Source organism: Lepus europaeus, chromosome 18 (assembly GCF_033115175.1).
Source record: "Lepus europaeus isolate LE1 chromosome 18, mLepTim1.pri, whole genome shotgun sequence".
Classification (NCBI taxonomy): Eukaryota; Metazoa; Chordata; class Mammalia; order Lagomorpha; family Leporidae; genus Lepus; species Lepus europaeus.
Genome location: NC_084844.1, coordinates 56,399,287 through 56,424,890, shown reverse-complemented (window position 1 = coordinate 56,424,890; position 25,604 = coordinate 56,399,287). Strand labels below are relative to the sequence as shown.

At 45.9% G+C, this 25,604-nt stretch overlaps 1 protein-coding gene across 5 annotated transcripts in view; it reads right to left on the bottom strand.

Moving 5' to 3' along the window:
* Nucleotides 1-25,604, bottom strand: part of ARHGAP44 (Rho GTPase activating protein 44) — a 180,501-nt gene that overhangs the window by 37,078 nt on the left and 117,819 nt on the right. For 4 of the 5 annotated variants that reach the window (XM_062175507.1, XM_062175511.1, XM_062175509.1 and 1 more), the window contains exons 7-8: nucleotides 11,813-11,930; nucleotides 1,570-1,638 (exon numbers count right to left, since the gene is read on the bottom strand). In XM_062175507.1, the coding sequence (XP_062031491.1) occupies nucleotides 1,570-1,638; nucleotides 11,813-11,930 (187 nt within the window). The remainder of the gene's footprint in view (nucleotides 1-1,569; nucleotides 1,639-11,812; nucleotides 11,931-25,604) is intronic. The other variant, XM_062175512.1, reaches the window with a different exon arrangement.

Sequence of the window (25,604 nt, the reverse complement as noted above, 5' to 3'; positions counted from 1 at the left end):
AGATGGAAAACACACTTAACAATTCAGCTGCCTGCGAGAGACAGATGCCTTGGTCTCTGCAAAATTAACTCTGATCAGGGAATCTGTGGCCTGATCCACGTCCTCTTCCAGCTCCCTGACAGGTGGAACTCCTTTGGCTACAGTGATACAGGCCCAAGGGGTGTACTGTTTGGAGCACCCCATTCATTTAAGAAACAGCTTGAATGATGATATGAGCAGATTAAAACCCGAAGACTACTCACCCCTCCCCCCCTCCAGATTTGGGCATGTACGAGGGGAGGGGAGGGGATGCTTGGTGGGCAAGATAGACACTCCTCAAGTAAAACTAAAGCAATGTGGCTTCTTAAAGAAAGAAATCAGAATACTGAAACACACGGCACACAAAGGACACTCAGGGAAGCCTAAGGGAACTTGGCATATCCATGATTTCTGTAGTTCTAGAACCTCTACGTTAAATAGCTTCGCAAAATAAACAAACAAACAAACAAACAAACAATTGAATACATTTGGATGAATACTCCTGTTTCCAAACGCAAATTCCAGGTTGGAAGCACCGTGTACCCATTCTTTGTCTCCAGAGTGGAGGGGAGTCTTCAGAACTGCTGGGTCATTCCCGAAAATGCTCGAAAGTGGCTGCTGCTGCACAGCCAGGCTTCTCTACCCCATGAAACATTCTAAGAGTATTCAGGCTCGCTCCTCTTTTCCCTTTATTCCTTAACATTGCATCCGCTCAAAGAACTTTCAGGTTGTAGGGTTTTACACTCAACTTTAAAAGCAGGTGGGTTTAATTGTTCTTTATTTTGTATTTTTTGGGGGGGTCAACTTTTAGTTGTTGTTATTTGTTTGGTTTTGTTTTAAACTTGCCTTGCATTCACCTGGGTCCAGGTAAATTATCTGGACCAGACTATTTAAGTTCAGAAGACTTAGATGCTGCGTCTTCCGGTTTCCCTACCTGCTCAATCTGTTTTCATGGACAAAAAGAGGCAAACAGGCTCTCTCAACCACTGTTCACCTACCTGTGACTGTCTTTGACAAAAATCTAGACGAAGAAAAATATGTGCTTGGGGTAGGGCATACATCCCCCTATTCCTCTCCTTAAGTCTCTTGTTATCACAGATCACGGATTCTCAACACTGCTCCTGCTGCCAAGGGGGCCAGATAATCCTTGTACTGTGTACTGCGGGGTGCTGAGCAGGATTCCTGCCCTCTTCCCAGGAGATACCAGCAGGACTCCTCACGGGTGCTGACAACCAAAGCCATCTCCACATGTTCTCATATGTCCCCTGCAGAAAGGGGTACAGCCTGTGCTCCGGACGGAGAACCGCTGCCCTGGGTGACGGGGCTCCCACAGTCCTCAGAGATGCGGTGGGGTTTATTGGTAGTCGTTTTATGAAATGCATACAAGGAGTGACAGATAACAGGACAGAGTCACAGTCATGGTCAGAGTCATACCCTTTCCCACGGTGTGCTCAACCAGCAGCCCCCAGTTCCTTGCCCGTATTCCCTTGTTGTGTGCCCCTTGACTCTTAGGAACAGACTTTCGGCAGCCTCACCTTTTTGCACCCTTACCGTTTGGAAGTAGTTTGCATAGTCAATTTCTTTGGCCACAAAACTGTACATGTCAGCGGAGAGCTGGTCCTGTGCAAGGGAAAATACACATCCAAGGTGAAACACCAAACAGAGAGGGGCTAATGCACATCACAGGAGAAAGAGCCACAAAGGCTCTGTTATCTCATGTTTAATAATACTTGATGTATTGCGAACTTCCCCCACAGGCATGTCTATCTTTCCCAATCATGGCTCTGGAGAGCAAGTATGAAACCAAGGATTCTAACACAGGGGTCATGTCTAGTGTTAGAGTGAAAGCTGGTAGAGGGAGGGATCTGTGAATGCCCCTCTGCCCCCACTGTCTGGCTTGCACCACCGTTCTGAAGCAAGCCCCAAGTGCTGCTGCCGTCTCCACGCTGCCTTTTCTTCCTGGTGATCATTCTACTGCTCTGGCCTCATTCATTGTCAACACTGAGGAACGCATCACAGACACAAGGGGAGAGCGATCTGGAGGAAGCTTGGATATGACAGGTGCACCAGGAGAGGGCTGTTGACTCAGAAGCTGGCAAATATGTGGATTCATCCAATATTTTACACAAATCTCATTGTGCTAACAATCAGTCCTTCACCACCCAGCTCTCCATGGGGCTGAGTGGCTGTGGCTTAATGTCGCACTGGAATCCGAAATGTTTTGTCCTCTCTCGGGTAATAGTATTCAGTTCCATGGTAACATCCAAAGCGTGGGATAATCAAAGTGCATTTGGGGCAGGATGTCGATGAAGTCACTGCTTCGCACGAGTCATATAATGTCTAAGGCTCTTCCCTGTTCAGTGGCCCAAGGCTGACAGCCCTTCCAAGATACACATGTTCAGCATGTATATGACAACAGCACAAGAAAGTCAACATAGATGCTGAATAAGAGAGTGGGCAGCTGCGTGCTTTAGGAAGAGCTTGTTCAGGAAACACACCAACCTCATAACCTTAGCTTCTCCAGCTGCCAATTAAGCCAAGTCTCAGCAAGAACACTGGGATGTGCAGAAGCAATCTGTTTACTTTCCAAGGTCCGTGACAGGCATGTAATTACTGGGGACATCATTCAAGAGTTCTCTGTACACAAGGCAACAGAGCCAAGTGACAGAGATAAAGGAGGTAGTCTGTTCTCTGGAGAGCTCTCAGCACAGATTAGACAACATTGTGCCTCAACCAGCTGCTGCGGAGAGTGAAGATTGAGTAAAACCAATCACCATTCACTGAGAGTAGTCCGGGTGCCAGGCACAATGTCACAAAGATCGCTAGTCTCACTCTCACAGGTAAGGACTGATTTCCTGACTTCAGATCAGCAGGCCACAGAGTTCAAGGACAGGCTTGGTTTGTTCTTCTCTGTCTCAAAGCACTTAGCATACTAGGGGCTTATTTACTACTCGCTAAATGAACAAATGAGGAAACTCAGAGACAGCAAACTTCCCAAAGGATAAAACGGGCTTAAGACCACTACAGTTCTCTTTCCCCAGAGGATCCTTTAAATGAATGCCTCTGAGAAACTGGTCTTGTCTGGAATCCACCTCAACCACCATCCCTGTAGCAAGTTCTGTTCCAGAGATTTCTATCACCAGCCTGGTAGTTGGGAGGGATACGGTTCAAGTTGGGGGTGGGAGACAAAAAGTCTCCAGTGACAGAAATGATCCGGCAGAAGGAGGGAACGGGAGCCCTTTGAAGATCCATAAGCTGCATCCATTAAACCTACAGGTCCCATCACTCACACTCCTCCTACAGAAGAATCAGAACAATCTGTATGTGCCTGCAGGAAGACAAAATGGTGCTTGGGGCCGGCACTGTGGTACAGCAGGTTAATGCCCTGGCCTAAAGCTCTGGCATCCCATATGGGCTCGAGACCTGGCTGCTCCACTTCCCATCTAGCTCTCTGCTATGGCCTGGGAAAGCAGTAGAAGATGGCCTAAGACATGGGCCCCTGCACCCCCATGGGAGACCTGGAAGAAGCTCCTGGCTCCTGATCGGTGCAGCTCTGGCCATTGCAGCCAACTGGGGAGTGAACTATCAGAAGGAAGACCTCTCTCTCTCTCTCTGCCTCTCCTTCCCTCTTGACTTTCAAATAAAATAAATAAATCTAAAAAAAAGAAATGGTGCTTAAAGTACTCTGTACAATTATTTATAGTTAAATTTTTTTTTGACAGGCAGAGTTAGACAGTTAGAGAGACAGACAGAAAGGTCTTCCTTTCGTTGGTTCACCCCCAAATGGCAGCTACGGCCGATGTGCTGCGCCGATCTGAAGCCAGGAGCCAGGTGCTTCCTCCTGGTCTCCCATGCGGGTGCAGGGCCCAAGGATCTGGGCCATCCTCCACTGCACTCCCGGGCCACAGCAGAGAGCTGGACTGGAAGAGGAGCAACCGGGACAGAATCTGGCGCCCGGACCGGGACTAGAACCCAGGGTGCTGGCACCGCAGGAGGAGGATTAGCCTAGTGAGCTGTGGCGCCAGCCATTTATAGTTGAATTTTAAAATATTAGAAAGATAATGAATTGGGACATTAGTGCTTCTGATATACACTGTCAAATATCCCATCAGAAACATCAACATTTATGCTATAAAGAGTAATCACAGTGTTTTATATTCCACAATAAGTTTTTACTATTTAATCAACATTAAATATGAGGGGGCTTCAAAAAGTTCATGGAAAGATGGAATTAGAAGACAGTATGCTTTCTTTCTTTCTTTCTTTTCTTTTTTTTTTTTTTTTTTTTTTGACAGGCAGAGTGGACAGTGAGAGAGAGAGAGACAGAGAGAAAGGTCTTCCTTTGCCATTGGTTCACTCTCCAATGGCCGCCGCAGCCAGTGCACCGTGCTGATCCAAAGGCAGGAGCCAGGTGCTTCTCCTGGTCTCCCATGGGGTGCAGGGCCCAAACAGTTGGGCCATCCTCCACTGCACTCCCAGGCCATAGCAGAGAGCTGGCCTGGAAGAGGGGCAACCAGGACAGAATCTGGCACCCTGACTGGGACTAGAACCCAGTGTGCCGGCACCGCTAGGCCTCGATTAGCCTGTTGAGCCATGGCGACGGCCCGACAGTATGCTTCTTCCACGAACTTTTTAAAGGCCTACCATAAACAGGGTGGATATAGAGAATATATTATTAATTTGTACTTTTTGATCAAGAGGCTCATTGACTTCTAGATTTATTAGCTCTTTGTCAATTCCCTTTATTGTCCATTATCAATTCTTTGTCAACATTGAATATACATTTTCCTATCAGTTCTCATCTACATTATGAGATTTGTAAGTGTCCTTTAGAGTGATGAGACCTTTGGTTTTTGTTTGTTTGTTTGTTTGTTTGTTTGACAGGCAGAGTTAGACAGTGAGAGAGACAGCCAGAGAGAAAGGTCTTCCTTTATTCCATTGGTTCACCCCCCAAGTGGCTGCTACAGCCAGCATGTTGCGGCCAGCGTGCTGCGCCGATCCGAAGCCAGGAGCCAGGTGCTTCCTCCTGGTCTCCCATGCGGGTGCAGGGCCCAAGCACTTGGGCCATCCTCCACTGCACTCCCGGGCCACAGCAGAGAGCTGGACTGGAAGAGGAGCAACCGGGACAGAATCCAGCACACCGACCAGGACTAGAACCCGGGTGCCGGCGCCGCAGGCAGAGGATTAGCCTAGTGAGCTGCAGTGCCGGCCGAGACCTTTGGTTTTATCAAATATCATGAATATTCTCCTCAAAGAAAACAGAATTGGAAATATATTTTGGTGAAAAACTTTATAAGGTTATACCTAGTTTCATAATACATATTTTCTGTGACCTTTTTCAAGACTTGTCATATACACAGATTTAAAAAATTTTTTATACCAAAATAAATTTAGCATTTAATCCCAATGCCTCATCAAGTGCCATTTTGTGTCCTAGCTGCTCTACCTTCAATCCAGCTCTCTGCTGTGTTCAGAGTATGAAATACTTTGTTACTAAACAGTAATTGCACTGTCCTTCAAGCAAGATAATGTTATTTGAAAGAAAACTTGAATTAGTTGTAAATGATATTGCATACTCCTGGGCAATCACTTTAAAAAAAATCAGAAAGAAAGAGGTACATAATCAATGTGCTAAGAAAGGAAAGAAAAATAAATCACAAAAAATGTTCAATTAAAATCATAAATGAGGGGCCAGTGTTGCAGTGCAGCCAGCTAAGCATCCGCTTCTGACACCCGCATCCCATAATGGAACACTGGTTCCAGTCCCAGCTGCTCTACCTTCAATCCAGTTTCCTGTTAATGTACTGGGAGACAGCAGATGATGGCTCAAGTGCTTGGGTCTCTGCTACCTGTGTGGGAGCCCCAGATGGTGTTCCTGGTTCCCACATTATTTTCCTATGAAAAAAACAACAACAACAACAACAACAAACTTTCCTAATCCCATTCAGCTTCTTGTCCATCTTGAGGGTTTTGCCTGACCTTGAGTTTTACTGGGGGCACCAAGCCGTATTGTCTGGAATGAACCTCAGTTACATCCTCCTTCTGTGATGATGATGATCTGAGTTTGGTAAAGATCAGGGAGCAAGCATCTCTGTTTATCATGTGCTCTGTCCTGTATTCTAGGGAAATGACACAGCGATGGCCAGCCTCCTTCATGGAACTACTGTCTGTCAGGGAAGACCCTACCAGTGCCTCAGGAAAAGTCCATCCCATTGGAAGCTCAGCCACCTGCTGGCTCCCTGTTGAGTGCGGCACCTGCTCACCCTCAGACCTAGTGGGGTGGACTCTTCTGGCAAGAGGGGTTCCAAGCAACATCAGTGCCCATCAGCTATCCAGAGTCTTCCAAATGAGAGGGCAGTAATGAGGATTCCATGCACTTACTTCCCATAACATGGGTGAGCTTTGTAGTAAGAGTTAAGGGCCAGACTCACTGCTTTTAGTTGGACATTCTACGTGCATTTTGGTCAGACTGTGAGGAAGGCAGCCCGGATTAGACTTCTGCCTTCAGGTGGCCACCTTTCCCGAAGTCAGGCTTGACTTTTCAAACAGCAACAATTATACATTGGAGGAAAGTGAAGTGGAAGAGACACAAGTTAAAAGACGGAGGGAGGGGCCGGTACTGTGGCATAGTGGGTAAAGCCACCACCTGTAGTGCTGCATCCCATATGGATGCCAGTTCACATCCTGGCTGCTCCACTTCTGTTCCAGCTCTCTGCTAATGGCCTGGGAAAGTAGTAGAAGATGGCTCAAGTCCTTGGGTCCCTGCTCCTGCATGGGAGACCCGGAAGAAGCTCCAGGCTCCTGGCTTCGGATTGGCCCAGCTCTGGCTGCTGCAGCCATTTGGGGAGTGAACCAGCAGATGGAAGACCTCTCTCTCTCTGTCTGCCTCTCCTTCTCCCTCTGTGTAACTCTCACTTTCAAGTAAAATAAATAAATCTTTTAAAAAAGAGAGAGAAAGAAAGAAGGAGCAGAGCAGGTGTTTGGACTAGTGGTTAAGCCACTGGCTGGAATGCCCATATTCCATACCAGAGTGCCTACGTTTGACACCCAACTCCAGCTTCCTGCTGGTGCACACCCTGGGAGACAGTGGTAGTGGTTCAAGTGACTGGATTTCTGCTATGTATATGGGAGACCTACATTAAGTTCCAGGTCCCCAGCTTCAGCCCTCCTCTCCCCAGTCACTTGCCACCCTGCCACAAATGTAGGGTTCTGGGGAATGAGTCAGTGGATGAGAGCGCACCAGACACGGTTAACTGGGAGAGGCAGCAACATGGGTGGAATAAGGATAACGATGTAAGTGATGGGACACGGAGGGATAACAGAGGACACCTGGAGGAGGACAGCACTGTCTTCCAGTGGAAATCCCCGGGCTGCAGCCAGTCTGCAAAATCAAAGTGCCACTGCTGTCACCAAGCAGATCGGCTTTCTCATCACCGTCTCTCCTGTGCTCACTCCATTCACAGGTCCCTCCTTACTCTAGCTCCTCTAACTGGAAAATTACCAACACTTAAACTTCCTTGGATGTACTGTGGGTTCAGGGGGTCTTGAGGAGAAGAAGGGAAGCAAGTACCAGTTGTGAGGAGAGGGGCTTGTCTCTTTCAAGACAAGGAAGCAAGGCAGGGGTTGGGTGGGCTTCTCAAGGAACAGTGCTGGTCAGCCCGTCTGCCTGCATCTCAGCAGGTCCCTTCTTCTGGGACCACCTTGACTGGGTTTTCCTGGAAGACTAAAGTTCTCTGAGTGCCAGTGATCTGGGGCACTCTGGGTGGTCCATTGTGTGCATAAACACAGAGAACTCAGTTGGCCTCATTCACCTTTAGCCTGTAAGCATCCATTTTGCTCCTTTGCCTTAAAGTAGAAGAGACTAAAAACTTGACTGCTGAGAAAACACAAAACCATGAAGAGATCAGAGGAACCAGTCCACTCAAGGAAATCCTGAAAGCCCTTGGGAAGACAAAGGAAGACCAAGGTAGGTATTTAAGACACTTGGCAACTCACAAAGTCGAAATAAGCAGGGTCAGAAGAGAAGTTTGACAAAGCCCACAGTGGGTGCTCACAAAGACAGCCACCTGTAGCACAATGTGGGGTTTCTGTTCCCAGACATGACTACTGCGAATCCACTCAAGTAAATAGGTGGCATGGACTAGCCAAGGGCGTTATGCAGAAGAATGGATGGTTCTCTTGCTAAATAGCTATGTATATGAAGTTGTTATAACAGAAACTATATCTATATTCATGAGAACAGACCTGTCCCAGGAACTGGGAAACAAACTAACAGAACACAGTATGGAGAAACACATCTGAGGAGGAGGAATCAGGATTTCACTTCAAGAGGGTGGCTTACCTGACTATCCATCTGAATAAAAGAAAAAAAACCCTACCTTGTGCCATGTTCAAAAACACATTTCAAGTGTATTAACATGTATAAGATGAGTGTATGAATACGTTATTACAAATACTAAAAGAAGAAAAAAAATTCCAGCTTTTGGGTAGAAGGTGCCTGAGGGGTTAAAGGAAATACGTGCATGTGGTGAAGTGTTTAATGACCGACTCAATGTGAACAGCACTGCAAGAAAAATGGAATCTGGGAAGCACCTGTAGTGCACCAGACAGAAACAAGTGTACCATCCCTAATATATGAACTGGTACTTAGAGCAACAGACATTTGGTCCAACTGCCTATAGCAAGAGGCAGCTCATACAACTGAGAAGGCCAATATGGAGACAGTCTAACAAATACATGACAATGATACTCATCACATAATACTCGGGGAAGACAAAATCACAAGGAGATCGGCTTCTATCCCTCTTGTAGGCTGTCAAAAACCAGACAGGAACAACATATATTACAGGTAAAGACAGAAGAAAATGTAATGTTAGAAATAGCTGGTGGGGACCTGAATTACAACTTCAGAGAGGTAAATTGTTAATAATTACCAACATTTTTAAATGGATGCACAGATACTGATATAAAAATATCATTTTTGGAAATCTATCCCTTAGAAAAAATTACCAGTTATAATGAGATACACATACACATACACACACACACACTATAAGTATCATTTTGGGAACAATAAATAATAAAACAAAATAAAACAAAACACCCCAGTTTCACCATCCCTCAATAGGAAAACAGCCAAGAAGTCACAAGATACATAAACAATCACGTGACAGTAATGACGAAGACACACTCAAAGGGGGAATGACGTGACTGTCACTGTGTGAGCATCATAGAACAGACCCACGAAATGAAAATGGCTATGATATCACACTGCAGTATAACTTTATGGAACCACAACAGTACATGCAACCCATCATTGACTGAAATATGACTGTGTGTGTGTGTGTGTGCGCATCCATTCCTATTAAGCAATATTCACTCTGGGGCCGGTGCCATAGCTCACTTGGTTAATCCTCCGCCTGTGGCGCTGGCATCCCATATGGGCGCCAATTCTAGTCCTGGTTGCTCCTCTTCCAGTCCAGCTCTCTGTTGTGGCCTGGGAGGGCAGTGAAGGATGGTCCAAGAGCTTGGTCCCCTGCACCCACATGAGAGACCAGGAGGAAGCACCTGGCTCCTGGCTTCAGATCGACATAGCTCCGGCCATGGCAGCCATTTAGGGGGTAAACCAACAGAAGGAAGTCCTTTCTCTCGCTCTCTCTCTCTCTCTAACTCTGTCAAATAATAAAATTTTAAAAAAATTAATATTCACTTTATGAAATAGACTAAGTTACATCTACAGCTACCAACCTGGAGAGGTATCCAGTATGCAGTGTTCACTGAGAAAAGTGGAAGGAAAATATAAGCAACATGACTGTTTTATTAAAAAAAAAGTACACAAGTAGCTAGGAAAACGCTACAGATGAGTGTATGCTTGTGTGATAATGAAGAAAGGTGTGGAGGCTACATAACTGGTTCTAACACTGGTTTCCCTACCCATGCAATTTTTATGACTACTTAGCATGTAACATGGTACATCATTATAACAAATTTTAATAATTATTGGGAAGGAGAGATATGGGTCATCTTGTTTTGAACTCCAGGGATTGCTAAGCAGGAAGGGGGAGAATCATTGGTGTTTTCTTTGATATACTATTGTTATTTGTCACTGGTTATGAATGAACACATATTACTTTTGTAATCTTTGAAGAAGAACTGAATATGGTTTTTTGGCACAATGGCAAATGTAAGAGGCTATCAAACAATGTATAAGGTTATTGACCATTTAATGTACTTAGATATTCACATTCAACATCTCTTAATTTTACCTTCTCCTACCTATTGTAAAAATAATTATTTTTTTTTAAAAAAGATTCTTTACTGAAGAACACAGATCCATGGCAGATACACAAAATACAGAAAATAAAAGTGAGATTAGCAGGATAGAAGTACAATACTACAGGAACGGTACACAATAGGTAAACTTGACGTTTACACAGGGTGTCAAACGAGAGTGAATCCTGGATCTGAAGAACAGGTCTCACTTTGCTCGCCTCCACAATGCTGTAAGTTGGGAGATGATGGATTCTTTAAATGTCTTTCAGTGTTCCTAGCTACAGAGGGGGAAATTTAACCGATTCTCAAGGTCACCTTGTATGCAAGGTCACAGTCACCTGCACAGGCTGGCTATAACGTAATAAGGCAACAGACAAACTCATGAGACCAGAGGGCCACAGAGATGTTCCTTTAAAACGGCATGTGATTGAGATGACAGAGGCCTGCAGTAGTTCTAGAAATGTGACATTTTTGTTCTCTGGGGCTCAATTTTATTCCCTGGGTTTCTGAGGAAACCCAAACTGACACACATGCATGTAAACAGATGCATATGTATCCAGAGCACCATGAATGGTGCGTTGCTAAGTCCTTTAGATTGTGGGGAAAAGTCGGTGGGAAACACTGGAAGGAAGAACAGATTTCAGAATAACACCCTCTCTCTTAAAAGTGCCTTTCTTTTCTGAGACTATCTCCATGGTTGGTATTTCAACTTTATATGTAAGTGCCTTCCAGGAGGCGCAAGATTGATAAGGGGACTTGGGAAATGACAAAGGACAAACAAGACAAGAAACAAGATGAGTCAAGGCTCCTCTATGGTCTAGAGTCGCAACTGTCCTGTGTGGCCCATTCTTGGAGACTCAGACAACTTACAAAAGCTTCCCACAGGGGCCTGCATTGTGGTGAAGTGGGTTAAGCCGCCACCTGCAGTGCCGGCATCCCACATGGGCACGGGTTTAAGTCCCGGCTTCTCCACTTCCTATCCAGCTTCCTGTCAATGTGTCTGGGAAAGCAGTGGAGGTGCTTAGGCCCCAAGTGCTTAGGCCCCTGCCAGCCACGTGGGAGACCTGGAAGAAGCTCCTAGTTCCTACATTCAGCTTGGTCTAGCCCAGGCTATTGTGGCCATTTGGAGAGTGAGCCAATGGATGGACTATCTCTCTCTCTGTCTTTCTGTCTGTCTCTCTTCCCCTCTTCCCTCCTCCCTCCCTCCCTCTGTAACTCTGCCTTTCAAATAAATAAAATAAGTCTTTAAAGAGAAAAAAAAAAAAAAAAGCAAGCAAGCTTCCCACAGACACAAAGGCCACATTGTCTCTTTGCGCACCATGCAGGAACAACAACGATAATCCAATGCTGCCTCCCTGTCACTGTCACATCTCTCACCCTGGTAGGCAGGCAAGCACACTTGGGAACACTAGTACAGCTAGAGGCTCCTGAAGAATTTTAAGAGAACTCCAGTGAGCAAACGGGAAATTCCTGGGGACTCCCCCAGGGGGACCCAGGAGGGAGGAGCAAAGGGGGCGGGTACCCTGCAAATCTCCACTCTGTTGGCAGCCTCCTCCATCTCTTCCCTGAGGGCATCAGCTTTGGCACCCGCAGGCTGTAAGCTGCTGGACAAACCTGAAGACTTGGAAGTCTGTTGCCACCTGATGGAAAAGAGGAGAAAAAGAGGAAAGATGAGAGACAGGTAGAGCTGCAGGGATACTGACAGAATGCTGAGAAAACACCTGGCTGCAAACACCCCCCGGGGAAGGGCTACACATCCTGGCTCGAAAGAAATGGTAATGAAGGACTATCAAGTTACCAAGCACCAGGCCGGGAGAAAGGGGCTCCAGTTCTACACAGCAGCTGTCGCTGTAGCTGAGGGTCAGCCGCCCCTTCAGGCAGGACAAGCATCCCCCTGCTTGCCACCCTCTTCCCAATGCTAAGGCCAAATGACTGCTGACTTTTTAGAATTAATGTGATTTTGGTATGAGTGGCACAGTGGTTAGAACCCCACCTGGAATGCCTGCAGTGTATACCGGAAGGCTTGGTTCCAAGTCTCACCTCTGCTCTTGACTGTGGCTTTCAGCTAACCTGCACTACTAGGGGCAGTGGTGATGGCTCAAGTACTTGGGTCCCTGCCACCCACAGGGGAGACCCAGAATGAGTTCCTGGCGCCTGGCTTTAGCCTGGCTTAGACTCAGCTGATGTGGGCATTTGGGGAATAAACCAGCATATGGAAGATCTTGTCAGTCTTGTCTCTCTGTCTGTCTGTCTGTCTCTCTCTCTGGTTTCAAATAAAAATGACAATAAAAATTTTTAAATTAATTAAAATTAATGTTACTTTAAATCGACACATTACAACTGTATACATTGATGGAGTACAATTCGATGTATTGATTGAAGCATACATTGTGGAATAATTACATCAAGGTAATTAACATACTCATGACTTCCTTATTTTTTGTGGTAAGACATTTGAAATGTAGTCAGGCTGACCAGAGTTAATAAAAACACATTATAAACTTCAAAATAACTACTGTTGGCTCTAAGTGCAGTCTCTGTCATTCAGTTTTCCTGTGGAAACTCACCTGCTTGGCTAAAGCCGATAATATATGCTGAGAATATACACCCCTAAGATTGAAAACAAACTTGAAAGCAGAAGCCTCCACTGGTGAGCACAAAGCAACTTCATACAACACCTGGATGCATCATTTATATTTCCTTAAAAGTTTATTTCTGAGGTTAGAACAGTGCCTTTCTGAGGAAGCCACTCAGAATACATTTTAGGGGGAAGCACAAGGATTTCTGGTTGCTTTGTCACCATCAGGGGCAGGAAAGGAAGGGCCTAATGATGCCAGACGAGAAGTAGTTAGAGAAGGGCTCAGGGCAGGCATTTGGTACAGCAGTTCTGTTGCCACTTGGGGCGCCTACATTCCACATTGGAATGCCTGGCTTCAAGTCTTGTGGCTCCACTTCCAATTCCAGCTTCCTGCCAATGTGAGCCCTCAAGTACTTCGGTCTCTGGCACCTGTATGGGAAATCTGGATTGAGTTCTAAGAGCTTAGCTTTGGCCTGACCCAGACCCAGCTGTTGCAGGCATTTGGGGGAGTGAACAAGCAGAGGGGAGGTCTCTTTTTGCTGTCTTTGAAATAAAGTAAGTAAGTAATTTTTAAAAATAAAGTAGGACTTGGCAGTGGGTTCTTCCCCAATTGAGTCTGAACTGAATGGCTTCTAGGGCCAGGCAAGAGGAAATAAGTCAAATAGACTATTATCTTAAAAACTAATCCACTTCATCCTTTATTATCTCCTACTTGTAATAGAGACATGAGCTATAACAGCATTTCTTGGCTCTAAGAAAAACAGTACGTCATCAGGATGACAAATGGCAGTCAAAGCCTGGCTTCAGTTTTGGGAGATGTGGAGGGAGGCAGAGGAGCTGGGGAACTGGGGTGGGGGTACAGCCCTATCTAAGAGGCATAGCTGCCTAGGGAGGTAGGAGTAGGGGTCACGAGTACCAGATGTCTCAAGTGACAAGAGAGGCTGGGGGCCGGTGTGTGGCACTCAGTTAAGACCCAGCTTGGGATGCCTGCATTTCATATCCAAGTGCTTAGAGTCCTGGCTCTGCTTCTGATCCCAGCTTCTTGCTAACGTGCACCCTGGAAGATAGCAGGTGATGGCTCAAATGTTTGGGTCCCTGCCACTCCCATGGGAGAGTCACCAGGGTTAAGTTCTGGCCTGCTAGCTTCAGCCAGCCCTGACTGTTGCAGGCAAATACTTGGGGAGTGAAATACTTGGGATGAAAAATCTGCCTCTCTCTTTTTGCCTTTCAAATTATAAAGGAGGGGAGGGGGGTAGGGGAGAGGAAGAGAGAGAGAGACAAAGAGGCTGGACATTTTCAGGTGAACTCGCCTGATGAAATGTGGCAACAGATTCAACAATTCTAAACGCTTTGTAGGCCAGTAGTGTCTACATCAAACAAGGTGACTCCCCAGGTACTCCTAGGGTCTCAGACCATAAGTCTCTAAAATAGAGGCAAAAAGTAGAATATCATCCTCACCTTGAGAATCAAGATTCTAATCACTAGATGTTTTCTCAGTTTTTTTTTTTTTTTCTCTTTCATTATCCACAGTGAAAACAGACGCAGGCAAGGCTCTATGACACAAGCGAAACTAAAGATAGCTTTGTTATTAGGAAAAAGTAGCAGCAAAAGAAAAGGATTCTCTGTCACTCAAATAATGCAACCATAGGAAAAGTACTTTTAAAAGGCCTTGGGGAGTCCAGCAATTGAGCAACAGCTGCCCGAGTCCTGGCTCCGTGCACGGCAAACAAACTCCTGTACTCTCAGCAGCCCGAGTGTCTGTTAGACTCAGGGACAGTCCCCTCCTGGCTGTACACTGACCAGGTGTCATTGGCCTAAGGCGCTATTTGAGCAGAAGGAACTGGGTTTGGGGTTTAGAGACATCTTTGGTGGCAATCCGTGCACGATGATGTGACGCAGTCTTTTTTCGGTGCTAAATTGGCTTTTACCTTTCTGTTGCTGGAAAGCGGTCTCTGCTTTGAAACTTGATGTCCTCATTTTATAACTTGGTGACGTTTAGGGGTGAACAACCTCAGAAAGCAGTTTTGTCTCTGTTCTCGCCTCTCTGGTTGGTATTTTCACAGGTCTCAGTTACCCCGCGTGGGGTCTGGATTAGCCCCTCGTGGGTTTTGGTGAGTTTGCCCTTTGGGGGTCCTGAAAGAGGTGAAGCTCCCCCAGACAGAGGCGGGACCGAGCTTGGTGCTCTGAACTGACCCCTGTGGAAAGCTGGGGTCTGGATTAGGTACACTCTGGGATCTGTTATCCGGCTCCGGTCTCATGATTTGTGTTCTCTGTGTTGCGCTCATAATACTTTCTTGTTTAAGATTTATTTATTTGAAAGAGTTACAGAGAGAGAGAGAGAGAGAGAGAGAGAGAGAGAGAGAGAGAGAGAGAGAGAATATCTTCCATCCACTGGTTCACTCCCCAAATGGCCACAACACACAGGGGTGGACCATGCTGAAGCCAGGAGTTTCATCCAGGTCTGCCATGTGGACACAGGGCCCAGATTGGGGCCGTCTTCTGCTGCTTTTCCCAGGCACACTAGCAGTGAAGCTGGATTGGAAGTGGAGCAGCTGGGACTTGAACCGGCACCCCTATGGGATGCTGGCATCACAGAGGGTGGCTTTATCCACTATGCCACAATGCCAGCCCCTCACACTAATTTTTGTGGAGAACTGATATGTACATGTTATTTCTGTATCCATGTAGCAAAACCCCTCAAATAATTCTATTTTTGATTGGCTTATGGAAAAATGAGCACTCACATACATTAGACTTAAATTCTCCCAAATATCTTTTGATTCACATGACATATAAATAAATCTCTGGTAGAGAAGTGGCTTTAAATTTTTCAGTATAAACAAAGATTTTTCAAGTCACTAACATATTTGGGCCTGGGTTTGCTGGCCAACTAAAACTCATACTTATTTTTCTTAGATATTTAAAATCACAGAAGTGTAATTTTGACCTAAGAACAAACAAAACAGGTGAAGGTATAGTACAATGTTCACTGCTTCCTATATATAAAGCACAACTGTTTCTAGAGTTTTTCTTTGACAACAAAATGACTTAAATGAACAACCATGCCTGTCTAATATTTCAGCTTGTTAAGTAACCTAATTGTTAAAAACAAACTGGGTAAATGTAAAAGAGATAAATATTTCTAAATACCAATTCATGAACTCTTGGCTTCTTAAATTCTATAAAAGGCATTGGGTCTACTAACAAATATGTTTTCATGAACTGCTGATACATGACAGTTCAAATTGTTCTAAAGGTTTCCAATAGAAGTTATCAAGAGTAAGAAATAATGCTAATCAGAGCCGGTGCTGTGGAGTAGCAGGTAAAGCTACCTGCAGCATCAGCATCCCACACGAGTGCTCGTTCAAGTCCTGGATGCTGCACTTCTGATCCAGCTCCCTGTTAATGCATCTGGGGAAGTAGAGCAAGATGGCCCAAGTGCTTGGGTCCCTGAACCCATGTGGGAGACCCAGAAGAAGTGCCTGGCTCCTGGCTTCAGATCAGCCCAGACTTGGCCATTGGGGCCATTTAGGGAGTAAATCAGCAGATGGAAGACCTCTGTGTCTGTCTAACTCTTTCAAATAAATAACATAAACCTTAAAAAAAATGTTAACATATGGTCATTGAAATTGGGAAAGAGGGCGGAAAACAACTCAGTGAGGGAGTAAGACACATTTTTAATAAATGAAGCTATGGGATAGGGAAGATGTGTTTGATTAAGGGAAAAGAGAATAATTTTTGTCCTAAAGTAAAATTACAGGTATTCCACAAGGAGAAGGAGAAAAATTAAAGGACAAATAACAAAGAAATACAAGAAGAATGTAGAAGGTTTGAGGAAGACAAATCTTGTGTGAGATTAGGTTGGCTACAATTATAAAAGAACTTTTTGGGCTGGCGCCGTGGCTCACTAGGCTAATCCTCCGCCTTGCGGCGCCAGCACACCGGGTTCTAGTCCCGGTCAGGGCACTGATCCTGTCCCGGTTGCCCCTCTTCCAGGCCAGCTCTCTGCTGTGGCCAGGGAGTGCAGTGGAGGATGGCCCAGGTGCTTGGGCCCTGCACCCCATGGGAGACCAGGATAAACACCTGGCTCCTGCCATCGGATCAGCGCGGTGTGCCGGCCGCAGCACGCCTACTGCGGTGGCCATTGGAGGGTGAACCAACGGCAAAAAGGAAGACCTTTCTCTCTGTCTCTCACTGTCCACTCTGCCTGTCAAAAATTAAAAAAAAAAAAGAATTTTTTACAGCATGTTCTACAAAGTGAACATTAGCACCAAAGGCACACTGGCATGAAACTAGAATCTGGTCCCCTGTGTTAAAGCAATGAAATTTTCCTAAAATACTGATATGTTGGTAAAAATTTGTAAGATATTTTTGATATTTAATTTTGAAGTCTTTTTAAAAATTTTTTTTCAACTATATTGTGAACTGTGGCTTTTCCTTTTAACAGTTTCTGCTCAATTGGCGACCTTTAGCAACTTTCCAGTTTGCTCCCTATAAGCTCTTTTCTCTAGTTCTGATTCTGTTGTCACTTGAAACTAAAAGTATTTATGTTAGAAGCCTGAGATAGGGGGCCCGCCTTGTGGTGCAATGGGTTAAACTGCGGCCCACCCAGAGCTGTGGCTCAGTGGGTTAACGCCCTGGCCTGAAGTGCCGGCATCCCATATGGGCGCCGGTTCTAGTCCCAGCTGCTCCTCTTCCAATCTAGCTCTTTGCTGTGGCCTGGGAAAGCAGTAGAGGATGCCCCAAGTGCTTGGGCCCCTGCACCCATGTGGGAGACCCAGAAGAAGCTCCTGGCTCCTGGCTTCCGATCGGTGCAGCTCCGGCCATTGCGGCCATCTGGGGAGTGAACCATCGGACAGAAGACTTCTCTCTCTCTGTGTAACTCTTTCAAATAAATAAATACATCTTTAAAAATAAAATAAAATAAACAAACTGTGGCCCACAATGCCCAGCATCCCCATACGAGTGCCAGTTTGCGTCCTAGCCTCTCCACTTCTGATATAGCTCCTTGACAATGAGCCTGGGAAAGCAGCAGAAAACAGTCCAAGTGCTTGGGCCCCTGCCATCCACGTGGGAGACCCTGATGGAGTTCTAGGCGTATGGTTTCAGCCTGGCCCAGCTCCAGCAGTTGAAGCCATATGGGGAATGATCCCATGGATGGAAGCTCTCTCTCTCCATCTTTTCCTCTTTCTCTGTAACTATTCTGCCTTTCAAATAAATAAATCTTTTTTTTTTTCTTTTTAAAGAATCCTAAGATAGCAGGATAACTTGATTCTTTACTACTGGCTTATCCTGATTTATCTAAATTGTTCCATGTAATCACATGATTTCGTGTGTTTTGATTGTTTCTAAGAGTTCAGTGTTCTTCTATTAAGGATTTTTCTTTGCCTTTTGGTAACTGACCAAGGAAGCAAAGATTTTGTTTTGTTAAGTCACTTGTGATCTCTGTTAACTTTGTCAGGTTCTTTTGCCTGGGAAAGCTGAGAGTCTTACAACAGTCAAGATTATTTTTGGACAAATATTTATTTTGAAACTTTGAAACTCTGGTTAAATCTGGTCTATAACCCTGGTTTATATACCTTGACCTAGGATACTGCTTTGACCACATGTTTTAAATCTTTGACATCTTTTTTTTTTTTTTTTTTTTTTGGACAGGCAGAGTGGATAGTGAGAGAGAGAGAGACAGAGAGAAAGGTCTTCCTTTTTGCTGTTGGTTCACCCTCCAATGGCCGCTACAGCCAGTGCATCTCGCTGATCTGAAGCCAGGAGCCAGGTGCTTCTCCTGGTCTCCCATATGGGTTCAGGGCCCAAGGACTTGGGCCATCCTCCACTGCCTTCCCGGGCCATAGCAGAGAGCTGGCCTGGAAGAGGGGCAACCGGGATAGAATCTGGTGCCCCAACCGGGACTAGAACCCAGTGTGCCGGCGCCGCAAGGCAGAGGATTAGCCTGTTAAGCCACGGCGCCGGCCTAAATCTTTGACATCTTTGCAGGCTTCCTCAAGATCAAAGTTCTAAATCAAGTTTTTTTCAATATTTATTTGAAAGATAGTTTTATACATATATATATATAGAGAGAGAGAGAGAGAGACAGACATATCTTCCATCTTCTAGCTCACTCCACAAGTGGCCACAAAAGGAGGGGCCGGGCCAGGATGAAACAAGGAGCCTGGAACTCCACCTAGGTCTCCCATGAGGGTGGCAGGGGTCCAAGTACTTGGGCTATCCTCCACTGCTTTCTGAGACACATTAGCAGAGAGCTGAGTTGAAAGTAGAGAACCAAGACTCAAATTAGCACTCATTTAGGATGCTGGCATAGCAGGCAGTTGGCTTAGCCCATTGTGCCACAACGCAGGCCCTTATTATTTTTGCTTAAATATTTGTTTGTCTATTTGAAAGGCTGAGTAAGTGAGAGAGAGGGAAAGAGGGAAAGAGGGAGAGAGGGAGAGAGGGAGAGAGGGAGAGGGGGAGAGGGGAAGAGGGGGGGAGGGGGGAGGGAGAGGGAGAGGGAGAGGGGGAGGGAGAGAGGGAGAGGGGGAGGGAGAGACAGACATCTTCCATCTGCTGGTTCACTCCACAAATAGCTGTGATGGCTCGAGATGGCCTGGCCAAAGCAAGGAGCCAGGAACACCACTCAGGTCTCCCACGTGGGTGTCAGTTGGGCCATCATCTGCTGCCTTCACAAGTGCATTAGGAGGGAGCTGGGTGAGTGGCAGAGCAGCCGGGTCTGGAACCATCACCTGATACGGCACGCCAGCATCAGAAACAGCAGCTCAAAAGGCTACACCACAACGCTGGCCCCTAAATCAAATCTTCTGAGTCGGCTGCATAGGAAGCAAGTAGCTGGGACTTGAACCAGGCACTCCGATATGGGATGCGGGTGTCCCAAGTGGCAACTGAAATCACTGTGCCAATGACTCACCCTTGGTGCCACACTTTTAAGTCCTGCTTATGTGTTGTTGAAGTAAACATTCTAGCAGCTATATGACATTTATCATAGTCTGGTGTTCCTGGTGGGATTTTATCAGTCATCATTGTTGCTTTAATATAAAAGAGGTCCTGGGGCCGGCACTGTGGCATAGTAGGTATTGTAGTGTAGTAGGCTAAGGCTTAGTATTACTAAGCGTAGTAGGCTAAATGAACAGTGCAGGCATCCCATAGATACCAGTTCATGTCCCAGCTGCTCCACTTCTGATCCAGCTCTCTGCTGATGGCCTGGGAAAGCAGCAGAAGATGGTCCAAGTCCTTGGGTCCCTGCACCTGCGTGGGAGACCTGGAAAAAGCGCCTGACTCCTGGCTTTGGATCAGCACAGCTCCAGCCGTTGCGGCCATTTAGGGAGTGAACCAGCTGATGGAAGACCTTTCTCTCTGTCTCTCCCTTTCTCTGCCTGTAACTCTACCTCTGAAATAAAAAAATAATTCTTAAAAAAAAAAAAAGGTGGAGGGGGAGAGAGATCCTAGGGGCCTCTCACAAATGGAGACTGCCCGTCCTGTCAGAGGCCCAGAGATCTGAGAGGATCTCAGTTTGTGAAACTCTACTGTGCTTTCCAAAATGCTGCGTTAGGTGAAAATAACTAAACTTCCCTGTGGATTGCTGAACTGCTATCCAAATATGAATTGTGGTGATTTGTCTTTAGTCATTCACAGTTCTTTTCTGGAAATATTTAGAATCAGAAAAGACTCTAACAAGTATTTGTAAATGTAGGTTTCTGACAAAAGATCAGTGGACCAACTAACATCTTCTAGAACTCAGATACAAGCTGATGGATCCGTGAAACTGCTAGTGGATATCAAATGAGACAAGCCGCAGTCACAGGACGCTCGGTGAACTGGTGAAATCTGTGGGTGTGTCTTTTAGGTAAGACACTGTTGGTTTTGCACTTACATGTCTTGCCTTCCAGACTTAAGGAATTTTTTCTTGCGATTTCTAAGCTTTACCACACTTTGCTTTCGTAAACAAAAATGAAAACATTTATCCTTTCTTCCTACTGAATTCCTCCAAAATTCAAAAACTACTTATGACTATTTTTGTTTTACATGGAAATGTGATTACTTGCATATATTCAGAAACTGTTCTCTTTATTATAGAATACAATTTAAGACATTGGTATATCTAAAAATATACACAGAATATCTGATTCATAGGCTTATATTTAGCAAATAAACTGTCACGTCTCAGTAGATCTTCAAACTTCACAAGATTAGGTGTTACAGTTAAAAACAAATGTAAGCCTACCTTGGTTAGGTTTCCTAACTTCAGAGTCTTCTAAATCTGATTACTATATGGCAAATCAACTTTCTTTGCCCTACTTAAGCAAACAATCAACCACAAAACACATGCTAATAGACTGTGACTCTGGGCATTGTTTTTAAGACACAAATTTGATTTGTTATGCTCCTGTTGGTTTAGTTTTGTATTTTCCTTTTTGAATTTTATGCCTGTTGCCTGTGAGAATTCTATAGAAGTCCAACTCCCAGCAAGATGACTCTGGCCCAGCACACTGATGGGATGACTGTCACTCACAGAACTGATAACCTTAAATTTAGCAAAGGACTCCAGATAAAGTTAGCCTAAAAACCCCCGCTTCTAAAACCCCCTATGTCCAAATGTGACTGAAAGGGTTTCTGACACTGACTCTTGGTTGTCAACACACTCAGCATCCCATATGGGCACAGGTTCGAGTCCTGGCTGTTCCACTTCCAACCCAACTCTCTGCTATTGCCTGCGAAAGCAGTAGAGGATGGTCCAAGTCCTTGGGCCCCTGCACCTGCGTGGGAGACTTGGAGGAAGCCCCAGGCTCCTGGCTTTGGACTGGTGCAGCCATGGCCATTGCAGCCAATTGGGGGGTGAACCAGCAGATGGAAGACCTCTCTCTCTCTCTCTGCCTCTCCCTCCCTCTCTGTGTAACTCTGATTTTCAAATAAATAAATCTTAAAAAAAAAAAAAAAAAGTTAAGATGGAGTCACTAGTGTCAGCCCTAAACTAAAATATAAAAAGCTGTTAGGTTAAGAAGAAAAGAGTTCCTGCTCATGACTCCCAAAAGACTTAGCCAGAACCCTGAAGGGCCACCATTTCAAAAGACAGGTGCTAACTAGACAGGATGCCCAGTGTCCTCACACCTCATGCTAGAATCTATATACAGGCCCCACACTGGGATTGCCAGGCCTGAGAAACCCCTTTGAATCCTTTATACACAAAAGGCAAGAATTTCAGACTGAGAGTGTTGACTCAGAAATCTGGGCAAAATCAAAGTCTCAGTGGAATTCTTTTCAAAGGACATCAAGGCTGAGCAACTTCTCTGAGAACAATGGCGGCCACCTGTGATGGACTGCAGGGGATGGAGTAGTCCACTCTTGGGCAGCCCAGCAACTCACTGTGTGCTGCCACTTCTGAAACAGGAAGGTTACTGGCTCAATGTTGGCCAATTGGGGAAAATACCAAGCTGTAGTGATATGGGGTAGGCAGGTAGTTAGTTTAGGTCTGGTGAGCTGGAAGTTGCTGCAAGCCCCTATATGTAATTCCATCCTTCTCTACTTGTCAACCAAAACACCCGCTTTTCCCTGCTTCATCCAGGACCTAAGGGTGGGGTATGACAAAACGGATATTGAGCTCCATGTGGGACTTGTGGAAGTGCCACATAATTCCCAGGCAGCACCATCCTCTGTTAGGTAGGAAGTTAGAAATTAGCCATTGTGTACAAGAAGGGCCTAAGGAAAACAAAGCACCTGTAGAAGCTCACCTGGAAGCACCCCAGGATTTTCCACCTCCAAGTCCCAGACCCCAGTAACCGTACAGGTGGTCTTAGCCTTTCCTCCGGGGAAAGCTCCCCAGAAGAATCCCCTCTGCTCAGCACCAAATGGGCTACCTGGCCTGCTAACACTGAACAATAGAACTGTTACATCCTTCCTCCAAGGTAGGCGTGGCACCCTAGATGAAGCTCCCCTGCCCAGCGCCAGGTGGGCCCCCCAGTCTGATAGCACTGAGTAGTGAACTCTTGGGAGGACTTTCACCTGATTCACAGGAGGAGGAAGAGAATATTCATGCTATGTTCATTGCAGTGGAAAGTAGCTGGAAGGACTGCTACCCCCTCACCCCCAACACACTCAAGAAAGAAGGGTACTGAAGTAGAGCCCCTGTGGCTACCTAATGCCTTTGATGAGACTTCTTCATGCCCCAGTGTTTCTCCCTTAGCAGGCGGTTCCTCTGTGGAGAGTCACTCACTAAATTAAGGGAGTGACACAAGAGTGAAGCCAGAGCCAAGATCCTGAATCACACAGACTCAGACTGTCCCTGTAGGTTAACATCCCAGTGCCAGCTTCTCTTCTGAGAGCTCCGAGGACTCCACAGGCTGTGATCAAACAAAGTACTGCCCAATCTACCCTTAGACCCACACAGACCAGAGTCCACCTTTGCCACTTCGAAGGAAACATTCTGGCCCCTGTCACCAACCAATCAAAGGTAGGCCACTGCTTTGTGAACCAATGAATGGCCCACATGCAAGCTGATCATGTACTCTCAATCCCCACTTTCAACTCCAAGACTCACTGCCTTTAATCCCTCGGGGAGTCTGGAAACTGAGCCTCAGAGATGCCTGACTCCTAGCTCTGTGTGTCACAAATAAACTACTCCCACCACCTCGGTGGTGCTAATTGGTTTGCTGCACACTGGGCAAGCAGACCTAGTTCTGGGGGAGTTCTACAGCAATTTTTGACCAGTTTTGGGGAGTTCTGGAACAGCCTGAGGATCTTGTTCATGTCTCCTTGTGCACTGTTGGTAGATTTCATCCATATCTTCTATAATGCACCTAACACTTCCTGTTAGACCCAATTTCCTGTCAGTTCTTCAATTGGCTCTCGGGTCCCATCCAACACACCATTTGCTTTGCTCAAATCTTTTAGTGACAGGTGTTTTCCTTGTAAATTTTTGACCATTTCTTCCCAATCGGCCAGTAATACCACATACTGATTCTCTTGTTCTTCTGAAACGGAAAGCTACAATGCCCCCTCTTCTGTTTAGAGGCCATCTTCAATTTCTCCTGGGCCGACTCCACCTACAAAAGTACCTGGTAGATACTTTCCTTTTCACAAGCAGCTGCGACTAGCTTGCCCTCCAAAGTAGCACTTGACTAGTCTAGCCACTCTCTCTTCCGCAGCCAAAGCATCAGGAATGTGAGACTTTGACTATCAAAGATGACTGGGTGATCTTCCTAGTTCCTGTAACTCCTTGTCATGTGAATGCTGAACCTCCTGTAGGGCTTGGTTTTCTTTTTTTTTTTTTTTTTTAAGATTTTATTTAATTGGCCGGTGCCACGGCTCAATAGGCTAATCCTCCATCTTGCGGCGCCGGCACAACGGGTTCTAGTCCCAGTTGCCCCTCTTCCAAGCCAGCTCTCTGCTGTGGCCCGGGAGTGCACTGGAGGATGGCCCCAGTCCTTGGGCCCTGCACCCCATGGGAGACCAGGAGAAGCACTTGGCTCCTGCCTTCAGATCAGCGCGGTGCACCGGCCTCAGCGCGCTGGCCACAGTGGCCATTGGAGGGTGAAACAACGGCAAAGGAAGACCTTTCTCTTTGTCTCTCTCTCTCACTATCCACTCTGTCAAAAAAAAAAAAAAAAAGATTTTAATTAAGAGGTAGAGTTACAGACAGCGAAAAGGAAAGACAGAGAGAAAGGTTTGCCATCTGCTGGTTCACTCCTCAAATGGCCATGACGGCTGGAGCTGTGCTGATCTGAAGCCAGGAGCCAAGAGCCTCTTCTGGGTCTCCCACACGGGTGCAGGGGCCCAAGGACTTGGGCCATCTTCTACTGCTTTCCCAGGCCATAGCAGAGAGCTGCATTGGAAGAGGAGCAGCTGGGACTTGAACCAGTGCCCATATGGGATGAGAGGATTAACCAATTGTACCACAGCGCCGGGCCCCCAAGGGCTTGGTTTTCCATTTGTTTCTGTTCAAGGCCAACATGACTTGACCTCACTTCCTGCAGACATGCCACTGTCTTCTCCTACCTTGACTTAATTGTATTGAAAAGTTGGTGGAAATCTTAAAAAAATGCCTTGTTCTCTTTCCATAGTTGCTCAAAAAAGTGGGCCTCTGCCTTCACTGCATAGTACTTCACATCCTATTCTCACAGGAAAGCAGAAAGCTTCATATTAGTCTCCTGTAATATTTGAAATGCTGTTTCCTTGCCGCTGGCTAGGTCTACTTTTTTTTTTTTTTTTCATTTTCCTGTTTTAGTTTATTTCTACTGTTGATGTTCCTTCTTTTAGGTTTTTCATTACTTGCCTTTTCAAAGTCTCACTTTCATTCATTTCTTTGAGATTTTCTCTTTTTTTCAAGATTTACTTATTTCTTTGAAAGGGAGAGTTAACCGAGAGAGAAGCAGGGGACCCCCCCACACACACACAGAGAGATAGAGAGAGAGAGAGAGAGAGAGAATCTTCCATCTGCTGATTCACTCCCCAAATGGCCACAACAGCAGGCCAAAGCCAGGAGCTTCATCGAGGTCTCCCACATGGTGCAGGGACCTAAGCACCTGGGTCATCTTCTGCTGCTTTCTCAGGCCATAAGCAGGGAGCTGAATCAGAAGTGGAGCAGCGGGATTCGAACCAGAACCCACATGGAATGCCAGCATCACAGGCAGTGGCTTTACTCCCTACACCACAATGCCAGTCCTGAGAATTTTTTTTCTTCAGAGAGTGTAATTGATTTTTGGCTTTGATATAAAGTTTCTTTCCCTTTAGT